General features: G+C 40.2%; 1 protein-coding gene across 1 annotated transcript in view; it reads right to left on the bottom strand.

The window, feature by feature from the left end:
* ZDHHC13 (zinc finger DHHC-type palmitoyltransferase 13) overlaps positions 1-17,600 on the bottom strand; it is a 51,507-nt gene extending 33,907 nt beyond the window's left edge. The window contains exons 1-2 of the mRNA XM_061167919.1: positions 17,470-17,600; positions 2,398-2,543 (exon numbers count right to left, since the gene is read on the bottom strand). Coding sequence (XP_061023902.1) covers positions 2,398-2,543; positions 17,470-17,496 — 173 coding nt within the window. The 5' untranslated portion in view covers positions 17,497-17,600. The remainder of the gene's footprint in view (positions 1-2,397; positions 2,544-17,469) is intronic.
* Between the last annotated feature and the right edge of the window lie 732 nt (positions 17,601-18,332).

The following is an 18,332-nucleotide window of genomic DNA, read 5'->3' as shown; positions in this document are numbered from 1 at the left end:
TACAAGCTATGAAGGGAAGACATTTCAGGCAGAGGTAACAGCATGTACGAAAACCAGAGATATGAAACTACCCAGATGTTTGGAGAAATAATAAGCAATTTAGCACTGCAGAAGCATAAAGCATAAGAAAGGCAATGGCAAGAGATGAGGCTAGGAGAGGCAGGCAAAGCCTGCATGATCCTTCTCTGCCATGCTGTGAAATTTAGTCTTTATGGCTCAAGGGGAAGCCAGTGCAGGTTTTAAAGAAGAAAGCACTCAGGCTTTGGGCTGTAAGAAAGATCACATTAGTGCAATACGGAAGCTAACTTGAGGTGAAGACTGAGAGACCAGTTTAGAGGCTCTTGTATTAGGGACAGGTGATCAGCAAAGGGAGCCTCAGGGAAAAGAATGGAAAAGGAGGGGATGATTGAAGGGATAATTCAGAGAGCTATTTAACTATCAGAATGAAAAGCAGGAGAGAAATGTCTCTTTTTAATGCTAAAATAATTTTCAAAATCATTCATTAGCTCTATTTCTTTTCAATAGAAACTATTAAGTCCTAGTAGACCATGCAGTTTCTTTGAAACTTACTTTTATTTAGAGGGACCTGAATGTTTTACTGTGCCTTCAAGGGTCAAAATCAAAACAAATTGCAGAATGTCTGTTTCCCACACTATTAAATAACTTCCACCTCATCAAAATGTGTACATGCCTGTCTTTATGGCATTTTTTAAAAGACAGATACCCATCTGACAACAAGAAGTGAAGATATTAGAGAAAATGAGTTGTTGATAATGATACATATATATATTTACGTTCTCCATCTTTTAAATATCAACTTTAACATTTTATTGGAAAAGAAATACTCCCCTGTGATGACCGAGAGGGGTGGGATGGGGAGAGGAAGGAGGTTCAGGACAGAAGGGAGATATATATATATATATATATAATTATGACTGATTTGTGTTGCTGTATCGCAGAAGCCAACACAAAATTGTAAACCAATTTTCCACATATTAAAAAAAAATTAATTAATAAAAAATAATTGGTAATCAAAAAAAGAGAGATACTCCCTTTACATGAGAAACATAAAGAGTACAAATTATTTAAGGACATTATGATTTAGAAAATACAAAAATACCTATCCTAACTAGCTCTTTTTCACCCTTCCCAAATACTACCTAAATATCTTCTCACAACCACTTAAGAAAGTCCAAGACCTGAAGAAAATTTTAGGAAAGATATATGAGTTTTTATTGAGATTCCCTATGATGTAGCCTAATTTTTCACACTTATTGTAACAGAGCTTTACTGAAAGCAGTGAAATATTTAAATGTTTCCATTTTAATTAAAGCAAATATCTATTTACCTTAAGAACACTATCATCTTCATATAAATATAACAATATAAACATTCTCAAATAATATTCAACTAAAGTAGTGGTTCCCAGGGCCTCCAGAATTCTTGTAAATTAGTAATTAGAATATTCAAATAATTGTCGATTACTTTTTAACAAACATAAGCAATATATTAGTCTGTTTAAAGCCAAACAGGTTAACTAATCACCAAACATCTTCACTTTTGACAGAAACTATATCAAGTTTGTGCAGTAACATTGGTTTCTTTCATGCAGATTAGAAGCTCTGACAGGCAGGCCTATATTTGATTACTGATTAAGTGGCCTACTAATTAACATAATCTGACAGGCAAAATATTTCAAAACATATTCAATGGCAAGAGATGTGGTAGATGTTAACAATCAGTGAGATCCATGAGGGTGAAAATGTTGGAAATGATTTAAGGCAAATACTCACAGGTGGAAATCTTAAGGAGAAACTCGAAACATTATTTCATTTTCAGTGAAAGCAAAACAACCAACTATGTTTCAAGTGGTTGGAAACTATAGTTTCAAGTGGTCAGAAAACCTGTTTCTATTTTACTGACTTTCTTCTAGTGCACCCAACAAAATAGCTACATAGAAAGTAATCAATAAATGTTTAAAATACCCATAAATGTGTGAGTTGTATTCATCTCATCTTCATATTTAGGTTGTAGTATAGTTTAAAAGCCTAAGATGTGTATTTCAAACTCAGAGTCTAGCATGAGTGTCATTTAAAACCATCTGCTTACTCAATGAACACTTATTGAGAACCTAATACAATACAGAAACTGTGCAAAAGCGCTGGGGTTACAAAGATGGAAAAGACATGCTTTTGCTCAGAAGTTCACAATCTAATGGAAGAGACCATTAATAAAAAACTAAGGTGCACTGTATCAAACGCTCCGATGCTGGTATGACAAACATATATCACTGGAGTATGAAGGGAGGAAGGTGTACACGTGAGTGCCATGAACTGCACATAGGTTATTGTAACTCAACAGAAACTAAGGATAAAGCAAAGCATTAGGCAGACTTACTGAGTAGCTTTTACAATGTCACAGTTACTAGAATCCTCTATAAGAGGAAGAGCTTCTCTCGCCTTGGCAAGTTCTTTGTTTTCATGTGCACAGACTCCATGTCGGCCAAATCCTGGAGGGTAGGGGCCATGGCTGTGATTCCTGCACTGAAGAGAAAGAGTAACTTGACGAGGCACAGCAAGAGAATCAATGTCACAATCAACTGCATCATAAAGCATCTGGTACTATCGACAATATCTATCAGTTAAATGATTTGTTTTTCATTCTTAGAGGTATAGCCTACAGAAGATTTTCCTTTTAATTCTATTCACTAGGATTAGATGCTTAATATTAGAAAATTCCAAATTAGGTATTAGGTTGGTGCAAAAGTAATTGTGGTTTTGCACTGTTGAACTCTGCCTTTCAACACTGGAATACATTCTCAAATAACACTTCGAATAATGGTTGTTATACATCAGTGGTTGTTATACATCACTTTAATGCATACTTCTCACTTGGTTTTGTTGCTAATGACTTATTACCTGATGTTTATATTTATCTTAGACTATGAAATTATGTTAGACAAAAAGTAAATTCCAGTTATTTTTTAATTCAAGTTCAAAATGGATCATAAAGCAGCAGAGACAACTTGCAACATCAACAGCACACTTGGCTCAGAAACTAACAAACAGTACGTGCAGTGGTGCTTCTGAAGTTTTGCACAGGAGACGAGAGCCTTGAAGATGAAGAGTGCAGTGGACAGCTGTTGAAAGTTGACAACGACCAACGGAGAGCCATCATCAAGCTACTCCTCTTACAACTACAGAAGGTGCTGAAGAACCCAACATCGACCAGTCTATGGTCATCCAGCATTTGAAGCAAACTGGAAAGCTGAAAAAGCTCAATAAGTGGGTGTTTCATGAGCTGACTGCAAATCAAAAAAATCGTTTCGAAGTGTCATCTTCTCTTATTCTACACAACAACAACAAACCATTTTTTTATTGTGATTGTGATATGCGACAAAAAGCGGATTCCATACAACCCTGGGTGACAATCAGCTCAGTGGTTGGACTGAGAAAAAGCTCCAAAGCACTTCCCAAAGCCAAACTTGCATCAAAATAAAAGGTCATGGTCAGTCTGGTGGTCTGCTGCCAGTCTGATCCACTACAGCATTCTGAACCCCTGTGAAACCATTACATCAGAGAAGTATGCTCAGCAAATTGATGAGGTGAATAGGAAACTGCAACCCCTGCAGCTGGCATTGGTCAACACGAAGGGCCCAATTCTTCTCCATGACAATGCCCGACCACACGTCGCACAAGCAACACCTCAAAAGTTGAACAACGTGGGCTACAAAGCTTTGCCTCATCCACCACATTCACCTGAAGTCAAAGTGTTAGTTGCTCACTGTGTCTGACTCTTTGCAACTCCACGGACTCCAGCCCACCAGGCTCCTCTGTCCATGGAATTCTCCAGGCAAGAATACGGGAGTGGGTAGCTATTCTCTTCTCCAGGGGATCTTCCCAACCCAGGGATTGAACCTGGGTCTCCTGCATTGCAGGCGGATTCTTTACCATCTGAGCCACCAGGGAAGCCCTCATAGTCACCTGCCCTGCACCAAATGACTATCACTTCTTCAAGCATCTCCACAACTTTTTGCAGGGAAAACCGTTCCAAAACCAGCAGGAGACAGAAAATGTTTTTCAAGAGTTTGTTGAATTGCAAAGCACAGATTTTTATACTACAGGAATAAACAAACTTATTCTTGTTGGCAAAAACATGCTGACTATAATGGTTCATACTTTGATTAATAAAGATGTGCTTGAACCTAGTTATAATGATATAACACTCATGGTCTGAAGCTGCAATAACATTTGCACCAACCAAATATTTCTGTCATAAAACAAAGGCCATCTGCAAAAGACACCAAAGTATCCTGTTACTTGTAATAGGTGGAGGGTCATGGTTCTTGAGAGCAGGAAGGTCACCAGGCGTCTGCTTCAGGAAGTCATGGCGAATACACCCTAAGGCTACATCCCAATGTATAAATGAAATCCCGGAAGAGGAAGAGGAAATACTTTTAAATATTTGACTAAACAACAGCCAAAAATCTTCCAAATTTGGTGAAAATTATAAACCCATGGCTCCTACGAGCTCAACAAACCAAAGCAGCACCAAGCTCATAATATTACACCAAGGCATATAATAATCAAACCACTCGAAACCAATGATAAAGGATAGCAGTCCATGGAAAAAGACACATCATGTTCAAAAAAACAAAGAATGAACTCAGAATTCTTATCAGTAAGTACTAGCCAGAAGACAAAAGCAAGACAGTTTTAAAAATCTAAAGGAAAAACAACATGCAAACACTAACAAAAATATTCTTGAAAAATAGGAATGAAAGAAACACTTTTTTCAAACAAATCAAAGCTAAGAAAACTGCCAACAGACACTATCTTACAAGAAATAAAAAAGGATCTTCTTCAGGCTAAAGGAAAATAATACCAGACAGAAATCTGAATCAATATAAAGAAATAAAGAGTGACAGAACTACATGGGTAAATACGTATAATTACGTGGGTCAACATAACAGACTTTTCACATTTTAAAATTTCTTGATGGCAATAAACAAAAGTATATTGTTACAGGAGATTCTTAAAATAGTATTTGCAGATAAACAGTGGTAAGTAAACCCAAGAGCAACTTCTAAATAAATAAAGTCATGCAATAAGCCAATAGCAGAAATAAAATAAAATACTTAAAACATACTCAGTATCTTTCAAACTGCAGGAAAAGTAGAGGGAAAATGAACAAAGAACAGAGAAGGAATAAAACATATAAGGTAATACATTTATACTAAACTATGTTTATAATCACATTAAATACTCATGGCCTAAAGAAAACCAAATGAAAGACAGTTTGTTAGACTGGATTTTTAAAAAAGCAAACACCAAGAAAACTACATGTCCTCTACATGAAACTCACATTAAATACAAAAACATACATAGGTTAAAAATAAAGGATAGAAAGAGATATGCCATGCAAAAACAAAATAAGCATAAGGAATTCAATGGTTCTATTAATATAAGACAAAGCAGACATCAGCACAAGAAATATTACCAGAGATAAGGAGGGACTTTTCAAAACATTAAAGAAGGCAATTAATCAAGAAGATATAACAATCTTAAACACATGTGCACCCAAAAGGAACTTCAAAATTCATGAGCAAAAAAGAAAAACAGGAAAATTCATTATTAGAGTTGAGTATTTTAGTACATCTTTCAGCTACTAGAAAAGGAGAGAAATCAGAAACAGACGCATGTGTGTGTGCTCACTCAGTCGTGTCCGACTCTTTGGGACCCCATGGACTGTAGCCCACCAGGCTCCTCTGTCCATGGGATTCTCCAGGTAAGAATACTGGAGTGGGTTGTCATTTCCTACTCCAGGGTACCCAGGGATCAAACTCTCGTCTACCCTGTCTCCTGCACTGGCAGGCAATTCTTTACCGCTGCCCCACCAAGAAGACGTAACACTACCCACCAACTGGATCCAACTGACATTTTCATAAAATCCCACCCAACAACAGAAGAGATATGTGTTCCAAGTACACATGGACTATTCACCAAGACAGATAATATACTGGGCCATAAAACAAGTCTCAATAAACTTATATGGGTTAAATTCATACAAAGTATGTTCTCTGGCCACAGCTGGAATTAAATTAAAAATCAATAATGAAAGGATATGTAGAATATTTGGAAACTAAACAACACAGTTGTAAATACAGTAAATGTTTAGCTTTAAATCCTTATAATGGGAAAAAGACTCTTGAGAGTCCTTTGGACTGCAAGGAGATCCAACCAGTCCATCCTAAAGGAAATCAGTCCTGAATATTCATTGGAAAGACTGATGCTGAAGCTGAAACTCTAATACTTTGGCCACCTGATTCGAGGAACCAACTCATTGGAAAAGACCCTGATGCTGGGAAAGATTGAAGGCGGGAGGAGAATGGGACAATAGAGGATGAGATGGTTAGATGGCATCATTGACTCAATGATCATGAGTTTGAGTAAGCTCCAGGAGTTGGTGATGGACAGGGAGGCTGGTGTGCCGCAGTCCATGGGGTCACAAAGAGTCGGACATGACTGAGCGACTAAACTGAACTGAGTGGGAAAAAAAGAAGAAACTAAAACAAATGACCTAAGTTTTTGCCTTAAGAATCTAGAGAAGGAAAGTAAACCCAAAGTAGAATGAATGAAACAATAAGGATAGGGAAATCCATGAAACATAAAAAAGAAAAAAAATGCAGAATCACTGAAACCAAAAGCTGTTCTTGGGACTTCCCTGGTAGTGCAGTAGAAGGGAATCTGCCCATGGTTCCATCTGTGGTCGAGAGATTACACAGGCCATAGCGCAGCTGGGCCTGTGTGACACAACTACTGAGCCCACGCTCTAGAGCCCACGAGCCACAGCTACTGAGGCCCACACGCCTTAAGCCTGTGTTCCACAACAAGAGAAGCCACTGTAATGAGAAGCCCACACACTGCAATGAAGAGTAGCCCCTGACTGCTGAAATTCAGAAGCCCGCCAAAGCAATGAAGACCTAGGGCAACCAAAATAAATAAATAAAAATTACTAGGAAAAAAAAAAAGAAAAACATAGAGTGTAAAGTTTTTCTTTAAAAAGCTGGTTCTTTGGAAATAATAAATCAATAAAATTGATAAACCTCCAGACTGACCAAAAATAAAGATGTCAATGACATATAGTAGGTTTAAAAAAGAGGACACAGTTATAAGATTCTGCAAACACTAAAAGGGTAATAAGGGACTTTTGTGATCATGTTTATGCCATTAAATTCAATGACCTAATGAAATGCAAAAAATTTTCTCAGAACACACAAGTTATCAAAATGGAATTAAAAAGAAATGAGTAGCACTTTATCTATTAAAGAAATTGAGTTCATAATTGTAAAACTTCCCAGTAGGGACTTCCCCGTAGTCCAGTGGCTAAGACTCTGTGCGCCCAATGCAGGGGGCCCAGGTTTGATCCCTAGTCAGGGAACTAGACCCCACACGCCACACCGAAGGGTTCACATCCCACAGTGAAGACCTGGCGTGGCCAAGTAAATAAATAAAAGTATTAAACAAACAAAAACTTCCCATCAAACAAAAACAAAAGAACTCCAGGCCCACATAACTTTTAACCAGCAAACATTAGGAAAACATTCAGGGAAGAAATGATACCAACTCCTTCAGAATACAGAGGGATTGCTTCCTAGCTCATTTTGGGAGGCAGCATGATCACGAAAATAAAACCAACAGACATTCTCAGTAACAAAAACTACAGACTTAATACCCTTCATGAATATACATGTAAAGATCCTAATGAAATGTCAGCAAAATTGTATTCAGTGATTCAAATATAAAAAGCATAATATACATTACAACCAAGCTTAAACATTTCAAAAGGAATCAGTATAATCCATCATCTTCACAAAATAAAGATACTCAATTCAGCAGAACAAAAGCCTTTGACAGAATGCAACACCCATGCATGACAAACACTCTTCCCACACTAGGGAAAGAAGGGGATTTCCTCAACCTGATAAAGAGCATTTATAAGAAATCTACAGGGCTTCCCTGGCAGCTCAATGGTAAAGAACGCACATGTCAATGCAGGAGACACGGGTATGACCCCTGGTCTGGGAAGATCCCACATGCTGCCAGCAGCTAGGCCCACGCACCACAGCTACTGCGCCTGTGCTCTCGTCTGGGAACCACAGCTACTGCGCCCATGTAGCCCGACTACTGAAGCCTAAATGCAATGAGAAGTCACCGTACAAGAAGCCCACGTGCCGCAACAGAGAGCCGTTCCCTGCCCTCCGCAACTAGAGAAAGGCCCGCACGCGGCAACAAAGACCCGGAACAGCCAAAAATAAATGAATCATTTTTTAAAAATCTACAGCTACCACACACGTAACAGTAAAAGACTGAATGCTTTAAGTGTAAAGACTGAGACGAAACAAGAATGCCCACTATCACCACTTGTCATCAACAGTGCAATGAAGTCCTGGCCAGAGCAAGAGCAAAGGAAAGAAAAAGTGCATACAGGTTAGAAAAGAAGCAAATCCACCTTTATCTGCAGACAACATGATCATACACACAGAAAACCCGAAGGGATCTTTTTTAAGATTTACAATAGCATATACAATATAAAATACTTAAAAAGACTTTCTACTGTATCCAGCATGTTTAGTTGCATTTAAGGGAGAGGTTCACACCAAATATCTAGCAAATCATTCCTGGAAATCCAAACTGGCTTTTTATTTTATAATCTCATCTATGGTAAAGATACCATAAAGCTGTTACCAGACTTTTATCCATCTTACTCACCAGACCTGTCTCTGAACAACTTCTCATTGTTTAAAGTGAAGTCGCTCAGTCGTGTCTGACTCTTTGCGACCCCATGGACTGTATAGCCCACCAGGCTCCTCCGTCCATGGGATTTTCCAGGCAAGAGTACTGGAGTGGGCTGCCATTTCCTTCTCCAGAGGATCTTTCCAACCCAGGGATCGAACCTGGGTCTCCCGCATTGTAGGCAGACGCCTTACCATCTGAGCCACCAGGGAAGCCCATGTCCCCTTGAGCCTCTTTTGTGGGGGGTGGGGGTGGGCAAGAACACTGGAGTGGGTCGCCAGTCCCTTCTCCAGGAGATCTTCCTGAGCCAGGGATCGAACCCGGGTCTCCCGCATTGTAGGCAGACACCTTACCATCTGAGCCACCAGGGAAGTCCATGTCCCCTTGAGCCCCTTTTTGGGGGGTGGGGGGTGGGGGTGGGCAAGAACACTGGAGTGGGTTGCCAGTCCCTTCTCCAGGAGACCTTCCTGAGCCAGGGATCGAACCCAGGTCTCCCGCACTGCAGGTAGAATGCTTTACCGCCTGAGCCACTAGGGAAGTCTCATTGTTTAAAAACAACTCTGAAAGGATGAATACACATCAGGAATAGAAAACTGAAGATACGTGAAATGTGCTTACATCAATTCTCCAGGAGTTCCAAAAGAGATTAAAGAAATGATAGATTTACTGAAAGAAGTTCACATTCCCTCAAGAGGTTACTCATTAAGTGATCAGTACTTTTGTTCTAAGTTATCTTACAGTTAAAGTGACCTCTTGGTGTATAGTTCTGTGGGTTTTAACACATGTGGAGTCTTGTAATCACTACCAAAATCAGGATCCAGAACAGGTCCAACACCTCAAGAGACACCCTTGGGATATTCCTTTTAAGCCACATCTCTAGCTCAACTACCTCAGCTCCTGGCAACCATGGATATGTTCTTCATTACTTACTTTTTTCTTTCCCAGACTGTCAAACAATGGAATAATGCAGAATATAATCTTCTTTCTAAGACTGGCTTCTTGCACTCAGCATAATGCTGAGACTCATCCAAGTTACTGTATGTTATTAATAGTTCCTTTCCTGCTATATAGTATTCCATTACATGAATGTATCACAGTTTATCCATTTAAACAACCCACCTGGGTTGTTTCCAGCTTCTGGCAATTATAAATGGAGCTGCTATAAACATACATTTTGTGTGAACATATGTTTTGCTTCTCTAACAGTGAAATTTACTTGACCATCTGGTAAGTAGACGTTAAATTTATAAGGAATTGCCAAATCGTTTTCCGGAGTGGCTGGACCACTTTGCATTGCCATTAGCAATTACGAGAGTCCCACTTGCTCTGCAACCTCTGGCAATGATACTCTCTCGTCAGTATAATAGATGTGTAGTAGTGTTTCATCAGGCCTCAGACTGAATATCCCTAATGGCTAACGGGGGCTGAGTGTCATTTCATGTGCTATTTGCTATCTGTATATCTTCTTTGGTGAACTGTCTTTTTACTCATTTTTTCAATTGGGCTATTGCTAAGTTTTGAGAGTTCCTTACATTACACACGCTAGACATAAGTAAGTCCTTTGTCAGATATGTGATTTGTAAATATACAAATTTTTATACAAATATACAAATTTGTAAATATACAAAGCTACCCATCTGTAGCTTATCTTCCCATTTCTTAAGTCTCTTTCATACAGCAAACATTTTTAATTCAATGAAGTATAATATAGCGATTTTTTTTTTCTTTCATTGATCACGCTTCTGCTGTCACTTCTAACAACCACTGCCTTGGGACCACAACTCCTCTGCTCAGAGAGGAAGTTCTCCTCCCTTGGAGTTTCAGGTGCTTGTGCTGCCAGGAGACCACTTTCCTGCTTCTTGAACCTGAACTAGAGGACTTCTCCATGAGCACTCCTGTCTGCAGGGATGCTCACTGCCAGGGTTCAAGTCCCAGGGTGGGGGGTGGAGGAGAGGAGGGGACTCAGATGGGAAAAAGGCAAACTAGCTCCTGGTTCAGTGGTTTTTCAAATTCTGGTCTTTCCCCCTGCTCTGCCTGCTACAATTTTCTTCTGCGAATCCTTAAAGAGCATTCTATTCTATTCAGTCCATTCAAGGGGACAGACATGTTGGAGGGTTCTTTGCTCCTTAGCCAGAGCTAGAATCACAAATGTTTTTTGAATACACAAGTTCTGACTTCTCTGGTAAATTCAACCTCACTGCATGGCACTCTTATTTACATGCACACACTCACACAGATAAATATAAACATATACGTAATGAGATTAAAACATCAAAAGGACATCGGGATTCTCTTCACCACATCACAGTAATTATAACTACCTCCAACTGAAAGAAGACAGGGATCAAGGAAAGAGTTAAACTCTACTCAGAATTTCTTCAGTCTCAATAAACAGCAGATGTAGATAACAGAGAAATCAGTCTGCTTTTTATATAAAACTTAAAATTTTTTAAATCATAAAGTAAATCACACTCATTTTAAAGCTCCAGCAATTACAGACCTGAGCACTTTAGCTGATATTCTATACTCTTTCCCTCCCAATCTTGTACCAGTAGAGATACTATTATTAACAGTTTGGTATATATCCTTCCTCACTATCTGTATATACTTTAATATATATATAACATCATAGAGTTTACACAGGTTTTTATGATTTTCTTCTTATATTTAACAAAACATCTTCAAACATGGGATTTGATTACATAATTATTCATCAACTTGCCTGTCTCACCTAACAATATATCATGTACAGCCCTGGGGTCAGTAAACAATAGTTGTTTGTTTGTCTACAATAAACAACTGTTTACAGTTGTTGTTTACAATGGAATATTATTCCATTGTAAAGATCTAGCATAATTAGACGTTAGACATGCAAGCTGATTTTAGCATTCACTCTCTAAACAACCCTATAATTAACATTGTATACATTCTCTAACATTGATTCACCAACACAGAACTGCTGGGTCAAAAAAATATATATGTATTTTAAACATAAACAGATACTCACCAATTATCTTCCCTAATTCACATTCCCAGCAGCAAGTATAAGTGTTCTTTTTCCCAAAACCTCCCCATAACTGAATATTACCAATCTTTTTACAATCTTTCCAATCTGATGGCTAAAAAACATGGCAACCTGCTTTGCATTTCACGGGCCCCTAGTTGTTTATTGTTTATTGTCTCATATTTTCTCTTTGTGGGTTGCCTTTTCATAGTCTGTTTTTCTAGTGGATTATGTATCTTTTTTCCATTTATACATTAAGAAGATTAAGCCTTTCTTTATATACAGATTTTTCATCACAAATAAATGTTGTATATTATATAGATAAAAATGTATTACTTCTCATTATGCCTCAGGGCTTTAAGGACATCAGTTTCATCTTTCATGCAGAAAGTTGAAGAGGATTACACATTTCAATATAAAGAGCATTTATTTATTATCAACAGTTTGTTCAGCAATTAATTACTGTGTTTTTATGACATGCAAAGCATTATGCTAGAACACAAGACATCAGTGCATATCCTCTAGGAGCTTAAGTCTAACGGGGCAGCTGAGTCAGAGACAAAGAGATACTTCAAGTGGTAACTGAAGCAGTATGTGATGGAACGGCAAAAATTGGTGACCAAGGATAGACAACAGGAGGTACCTTGTGTTCATGTCGTTTTTGCCTCAATCCAAATCAGAGTAAAAGCTAAAAGTGATTACATAAACTCAAAGCCTGGTTTCAAAGCCAACAAAGCGAGGCAAGTGCACTCCAGGCCAAGCACTCAGTAACCCATTCGGGAACAGAAGAAAATGTTAAAGTTGCTGTTATAATGACTTCTATATGTTTTACAAAGCGGGGAGGGAAAGCCACAAAAGTTTATAAATTTGTCTTCTTTAATCTTTATGAGTTTTTAGTCCTGGAGGACTCATGCGATCTGTATATCCAGCAGGTCACTCCTCATGGTCTGTTTACAAGGTAACTTGGGGGCAGCGTAAAGGTCCACACCCACAGGGGTTACAATGGGACCTTCACCATATTGCGGCATTCATCAGGCTAAGTAATTCTCAAGGTATATTACCTAATTTTAACTACTAACTAATTTTAAAACTATCCTTCCCAAAATAAGCAAGTGGCTTACACTGATTACTCCAAAGAAACTATGAACTGAAATAATAACAGTAGTACTGATACAAAGTCAAGCAAACAAGAAGACGGCAGAGCTGACACTTGTTGTAACGGGTGCTCTTCACTGGCCACAAGTGCAACAGAGACGGTCTGATCTGATCTAACAGAAGGCCAGCCTCCCTCCAAACAAATGTTCAAATTATCAAAAAGGCTGATCTGAAGCAGACTTATATTCAGTATTTTTAACTCAAAACCTTACCATGAGTATATACTGAGCTATTCACTTACGAGTACAACTGAGAAACACACTGTCAAATCCAGTAATAACATGATAATGTGGATTTGGAGACTGGCTCCTTCTCCCAGGCCCCAGGTACATCAGAGGAGCTGAACTTTTTACGTCCCAGCTCACCACATGCCCCAGGATCATCCCTGTTAACACGTAAGTTAACTGGTCAGGGGCCAACAAGGGACAGCAAACTGCGGTCAGTATTATCTGGATGATCTTGACTGTGCAGCTGGAGGCCTCAGCTTCCAGCCAGCATGCAGTGCACATGCCTCTCATCATTCCCTTAATCTCACAATACAAGTCATCATACAACAATGAAAACTTTAATTCCTGCTTTTCATATTGCAGGTGGTTTACTCTAGGGGTGCAAGCCCAAAACTGCTTTACTGATAGGACTGCATGATCAAAAAGCTTAGAGGACACAGCTGTAAGCTATGTTCTTTGCTCTAGATATCACTCACTCTCAAAATTCTGCCATAAGAGCTACAGGTGAGAAAGGAAATGACCTGCTTTGCGGGGAGGTTAACTTCAGGACAGTCACATAAAATGTTTACAGAAAACCACCATGTAGTCCCAACACAAAAGTTAAAGCAAAGTTTGTTGCGATCCTACATCCTTCTTAGAAATTACTTGCTGGTTTTTTTTAACTTTTCTCTAGTTGTTTCCTTTTTACCATGTTGAAAGGTAATCTCCATGAGAACAAGGTCCAAGTCTCAGAATTCAGGTTGGCTGTATGATGGTAGCTAATCATCTACCTGATTTTGGGCTTCAGTTTCTACATTTGTAAAATGATAGGACATCAATGTAGCTATAAAGTTATTTCCAAATCCATGTTTACGGTTCTAAGAAGAGCTGTTACAGTAGTTATTATTGACATGTATACCGGTAAAGGCATCACCGCATAAGCAAACACTCTTCATGGCAGTGGAAGCCTAACTGATATATGGCTGCCTACAATATTAGGGTAATAGAATAGATCGAGCAACAGACACCAGCAAACTCATAAGAGTTAATCATTCACTCAGGGAAATGTAAAGAACACCTACTGTATACCAGTCAGGGTACTAGGTACTTAGGGATAAAGGATGAATAAGACAAAATTCTTGCTACAATCCATTCATTCATTCATTCACCAGGTGTTTCTTGAATGCCTACTGTGTGTCAGTCACTGTTCAAGAAACACCTTGATATGACCCTGAACACAATAGACACAGTTCAAAATAAGAAAAAGAAAAGGAGGGGCAGGAATACCAAAAAAAAAAAAGACTTGTAGCTAGCTGAATACTCTCCTCCACAAGGAGCAGAAAAAGCAGAACAAGATATTATAAAATTCTATAAGACAGCTATGAATACTTCTGTGGTGATTGTTATAACAAAGTCCCCAAGTTCTTTGATACTTCTCCATCAAGAGGAAAGAATCTACGTCCTTCCCTCTCAAATCTGAGCTCTCTGACTACTCCAATAATAAAATACCACAGAAGTGACACTCGGCCAGCGATGCTCGGCAGGCTCAGGCCTCAGAAACCAGCAGCTTCCTCTTTCTGTCTCTTGAAATATTCACTCTTGGAACCCAGCTGCCATGCTCTCCAGAGGCCCAGGCCACGTGCAGGTGTCCCTGCTCAAAATCATCATGACGTGTGACTGAGGGTACCACCAAATGATACCAGCCTGAGTCATCCCAGGGGACAAGTCTTTCCAGCAGAGGTTCCAGACATGGTGGAACAGAAACAAACTATCCCTGCTTTACCCTGGCCAAAATCCTGACTGCTATGATTTGGGATGATTTGTTACACAGTAGTAGATGACTGGAACACAGTTAAGATATAAGAGGTATTTTTCATGTGGAGATACCTTGAATCCAATTACTTTTTCTATATAGTATATAAGTACCATTAAAGTTAATTAACTAAATAGAAAACCAAGATTTAGAAAACCATATTTAAACTCTCATGAGGCTCAAAATCCTGACGATTATCAAATAAAACAAAGAAAGAGAGATCAGACAGATAGCCATTAATACTTCTCATGGCATTAACAAATACTCTGTATTAACAGAGTTAAGTGTCCAAGTTTATTCACTGGGCAATTATTTACAGAGTATGTTAATGACATTAAATGCTGAGAAGAAACATAAAGGAAGGAAGGAGGCTAGGGAATGTTGCTGATAGTGGCTATGATGGGGAGGGCCTGCCAACATTGCTGTGACATTTGTGTCAAGACCTTACAAAAGTGGAGGGAGTAAGCCATGTGAACATATGAGAAAAGAGTTTTCTAGATAGAGCGAATAGTAAGTACAAAGGCCTTGGGGCCAGAGCGGCTTTGGTTCATTGAGCAAGAAAGCAGTATTAATAAAAAATGAGGTCAGAGAGGAAACTGGGGGCCAGAGAGTAAAGGCAAATTCTGGTAAAAAAAAAAAAAAAAAAAAAAACCCTTTCAGCTGGAATCAGAGGAACCAAATTCAATCAGAGCAGGAATGTTCTTGTCTGTTTCATTCACCAATTAATCTCCAGCACCTGTAACAATGCTTAACCCCTGGTAAAAGGAATGAGGTCTTGGCTCTGTCACTTAGCAGCTATTTGCCTTTTAACAAATGACGACTCTTTTTTTTTTTTTTTTTTTTGCCTCACCACAAAGCCTGCAGGATCCTCAGTTCCCCAACCAGGGAATGAACCTGAGCCACGGTAGTGAAAGCACTAAGTCCTAACCACTGGACCACCAGGGAAATTCCATGACTCCCAACATTTTGAGCCTCAATTCTAATTTTTAAAACTGTAGTAACAATCCCTCCCAACCTCACAGAGTCACAATGAGGATTAAGAATACAGAAGTATTTTGCAAACTGTAGAGCATCGTATACAGGTAAGATCTTTACATTATTATTGAAAAAGTTAATAGCAATTATTATTAACAACAACAATGATCTCTACCCTGTCCCATTTAATCTCAACCTCTGAATCATGCTCTCCCTCCATGTGGCAGGGAATTCAAGCAGGGCAATCTTTCCTGAAGCACCAGGTAATGAAGTTTAAGCACTTAAAGGCTTCTGTAAATGAGTGGTAGTAATTAAGATATAATAATTACTCCTACTAACTTTTCCTTGAAACTCTACGGGGGAAGAAAACAAACAAGACAATTTCCATGTGAAGGTTCTACACTCTTTCGTAATATCTGGTCTGCTTGCAAACCTTTTTTATTCTATCAAAATGCAAGAACATTTGACAATTTCCCTCCTGTTTTGTTCCTCACTTAATCTTACATCAGCTTGGTGAAAGAATGGAGGGAAAGGGGGAGCATGAGGAACATTCTCAAGATGGCAAAGATGTTTTTTTAGAGAGGGCAACTAAGCCAATCATTTCAAACTGCTTGAATCCCACTTAGGGACAGAAAAATCTACTACCCAATTCACTCCAGCTGGAGACAGCTTCAGTTTTCTCATCTGTAAATGGGGATTCTATCACCTTAAGGATGCTTCAATTCTGTAACTAAATAATGCACACAAAAGCATTTGGTGTATATATATGCTAAGAACTCACTAGACTCTGGCTGAACCTGAGTATTTTTCATATATTCAACAAATACTAAGTAAACATCCATATATGCTCAGGACCACAAACAAAAAGGACAAAAATCTAGTTCTCGTGGAGCTAACATGTACCTCCTGTCACTCCCCATTAGCACCTCCTGTTTTCTGAAACTACATTTGGCTTCCAGCACGACCTCCGCCACACACAGAGTCCTTTGGGATTCTGCAGATAGCTATAACGCACCTCCCTCTCCACCCCGCTTTCTCCGGCCTAAAAAAACAGCCTCAGATACTCCAAGGAGTAAGCAAGGATATGGAAATAGGGAGCTAGAACAGGGCTGGGTGGGGCGAAGGCAGGTTCCCAGGCGCCTCGGCCGAAAAAGAAATGAATAAAACCTCCCAGACTTCAGGCCAAGGTCACGAAGGGCTGGTCCAACTCAGGTGTGTCACCTGACACCTCTCCCAGGAACGGCTTCCCTCCCCTCACAGGCCCACAGCGGTCCCGGCCCTAAGGTGGATGAGGGAAAGCCGGTATGGCACTCATCCCTATGTCTTCGCCTTTTCTTCCCGGTCGCCTCGGAGAGAATTCCCTGCATCATTCTCGGCGTTTCCAGGCTTCCCCCTCCCTGGACCCTGCCCCTCCGCTCCCTGAGGCCCCTCTGAGAGCTACCTCACACCCAAGCTCTCCGTCTCCTCATCGCCTCAGCTACCCGCCGGGCCCCGGAGACGCTTGCGCCCAACCGCACTCACCTGCGAGCCCAGTCCCGGCCCCTCCATCTCCCCAGTGGCGGCGGCGACTCGACAAAGTGGCGGCGGCGGCCCGCTGGCCAGCCCGCCTCGAGCCTTCTCTACTCCCACTTCCTCCTGTGACTCCGCCTCCACCGCCTCCTTGGCTCGAGCGCTGCGCCGTCAATCGGCCTCGAAAAAGCCAATCCCTGTCCTCCTTTCGGCTGGGGGCGGGACTCGCGCGCTGCCAGGGAGGCTAGTGGAGAACTGCGAGTCGGAGGCCACGCCCACGCCCCGCCCACGCCGGTGCTAAAAGCCGCTGGCCAAGGCTGTGCACTGCTTGCCCAGGTAGGTGTCCACCTGTCCGCACGCCTCATCCTGCCGCTAGTACAGGTCCAGGATCTGGCTGTTATTCCAACGTCAACCACCATCTGCCGAGTGCAAATCGGGACGTGGCTGTTTAATAGTTAAATGGCCTTGTGAAATCGTCTCTTAGCTTTACCTCAATTTCCACATCTGTGAAATGGAGAAGACGAGGGTACCTATTTCACAGAATTGTCATAAGGATTAAACGAAATAAAGCATGTAAAGCTCCTTAGCCAATGTCTGACCTAAGAAGGAACCAATAAATGTTAACTATTAAAGCATTTGCCACTCTCTGTTCCTGTGATCTTGGGCAAGTCTCTTTCATCTCTGGGGCTGTTTCCTCGGGAAAAGAAAAAAATATATGAGTTCCATTGCTCAGGTGGATTGGGAAGAGCCCCCATCCGCGCTCCCCATGCCCTTTTGTGAACTGCATTGAAGTAGCTGACACCTAACCTCTATTCAGCCTGAAGGACAGATATGAAGCTAGGTGAAGACTTAGCTTCTGCCCTTGGGAGTCCACT

This window comes from Dama dama, chromosome 2 (genome assembly GCF_033118175.1).
Source record: "Dama dama isolate Ldn47 chromosome 2, ASM3311817v1, whole genome shotgun sequence".
NCBI lineage: Eukaryota > Metazoa > Chordata > Mammalia > Artiodactyla > Cervidae > Dama > Dama dama.
This window is presented reverse-complemented; position numbering and strand designations above follow the sequence as displayed.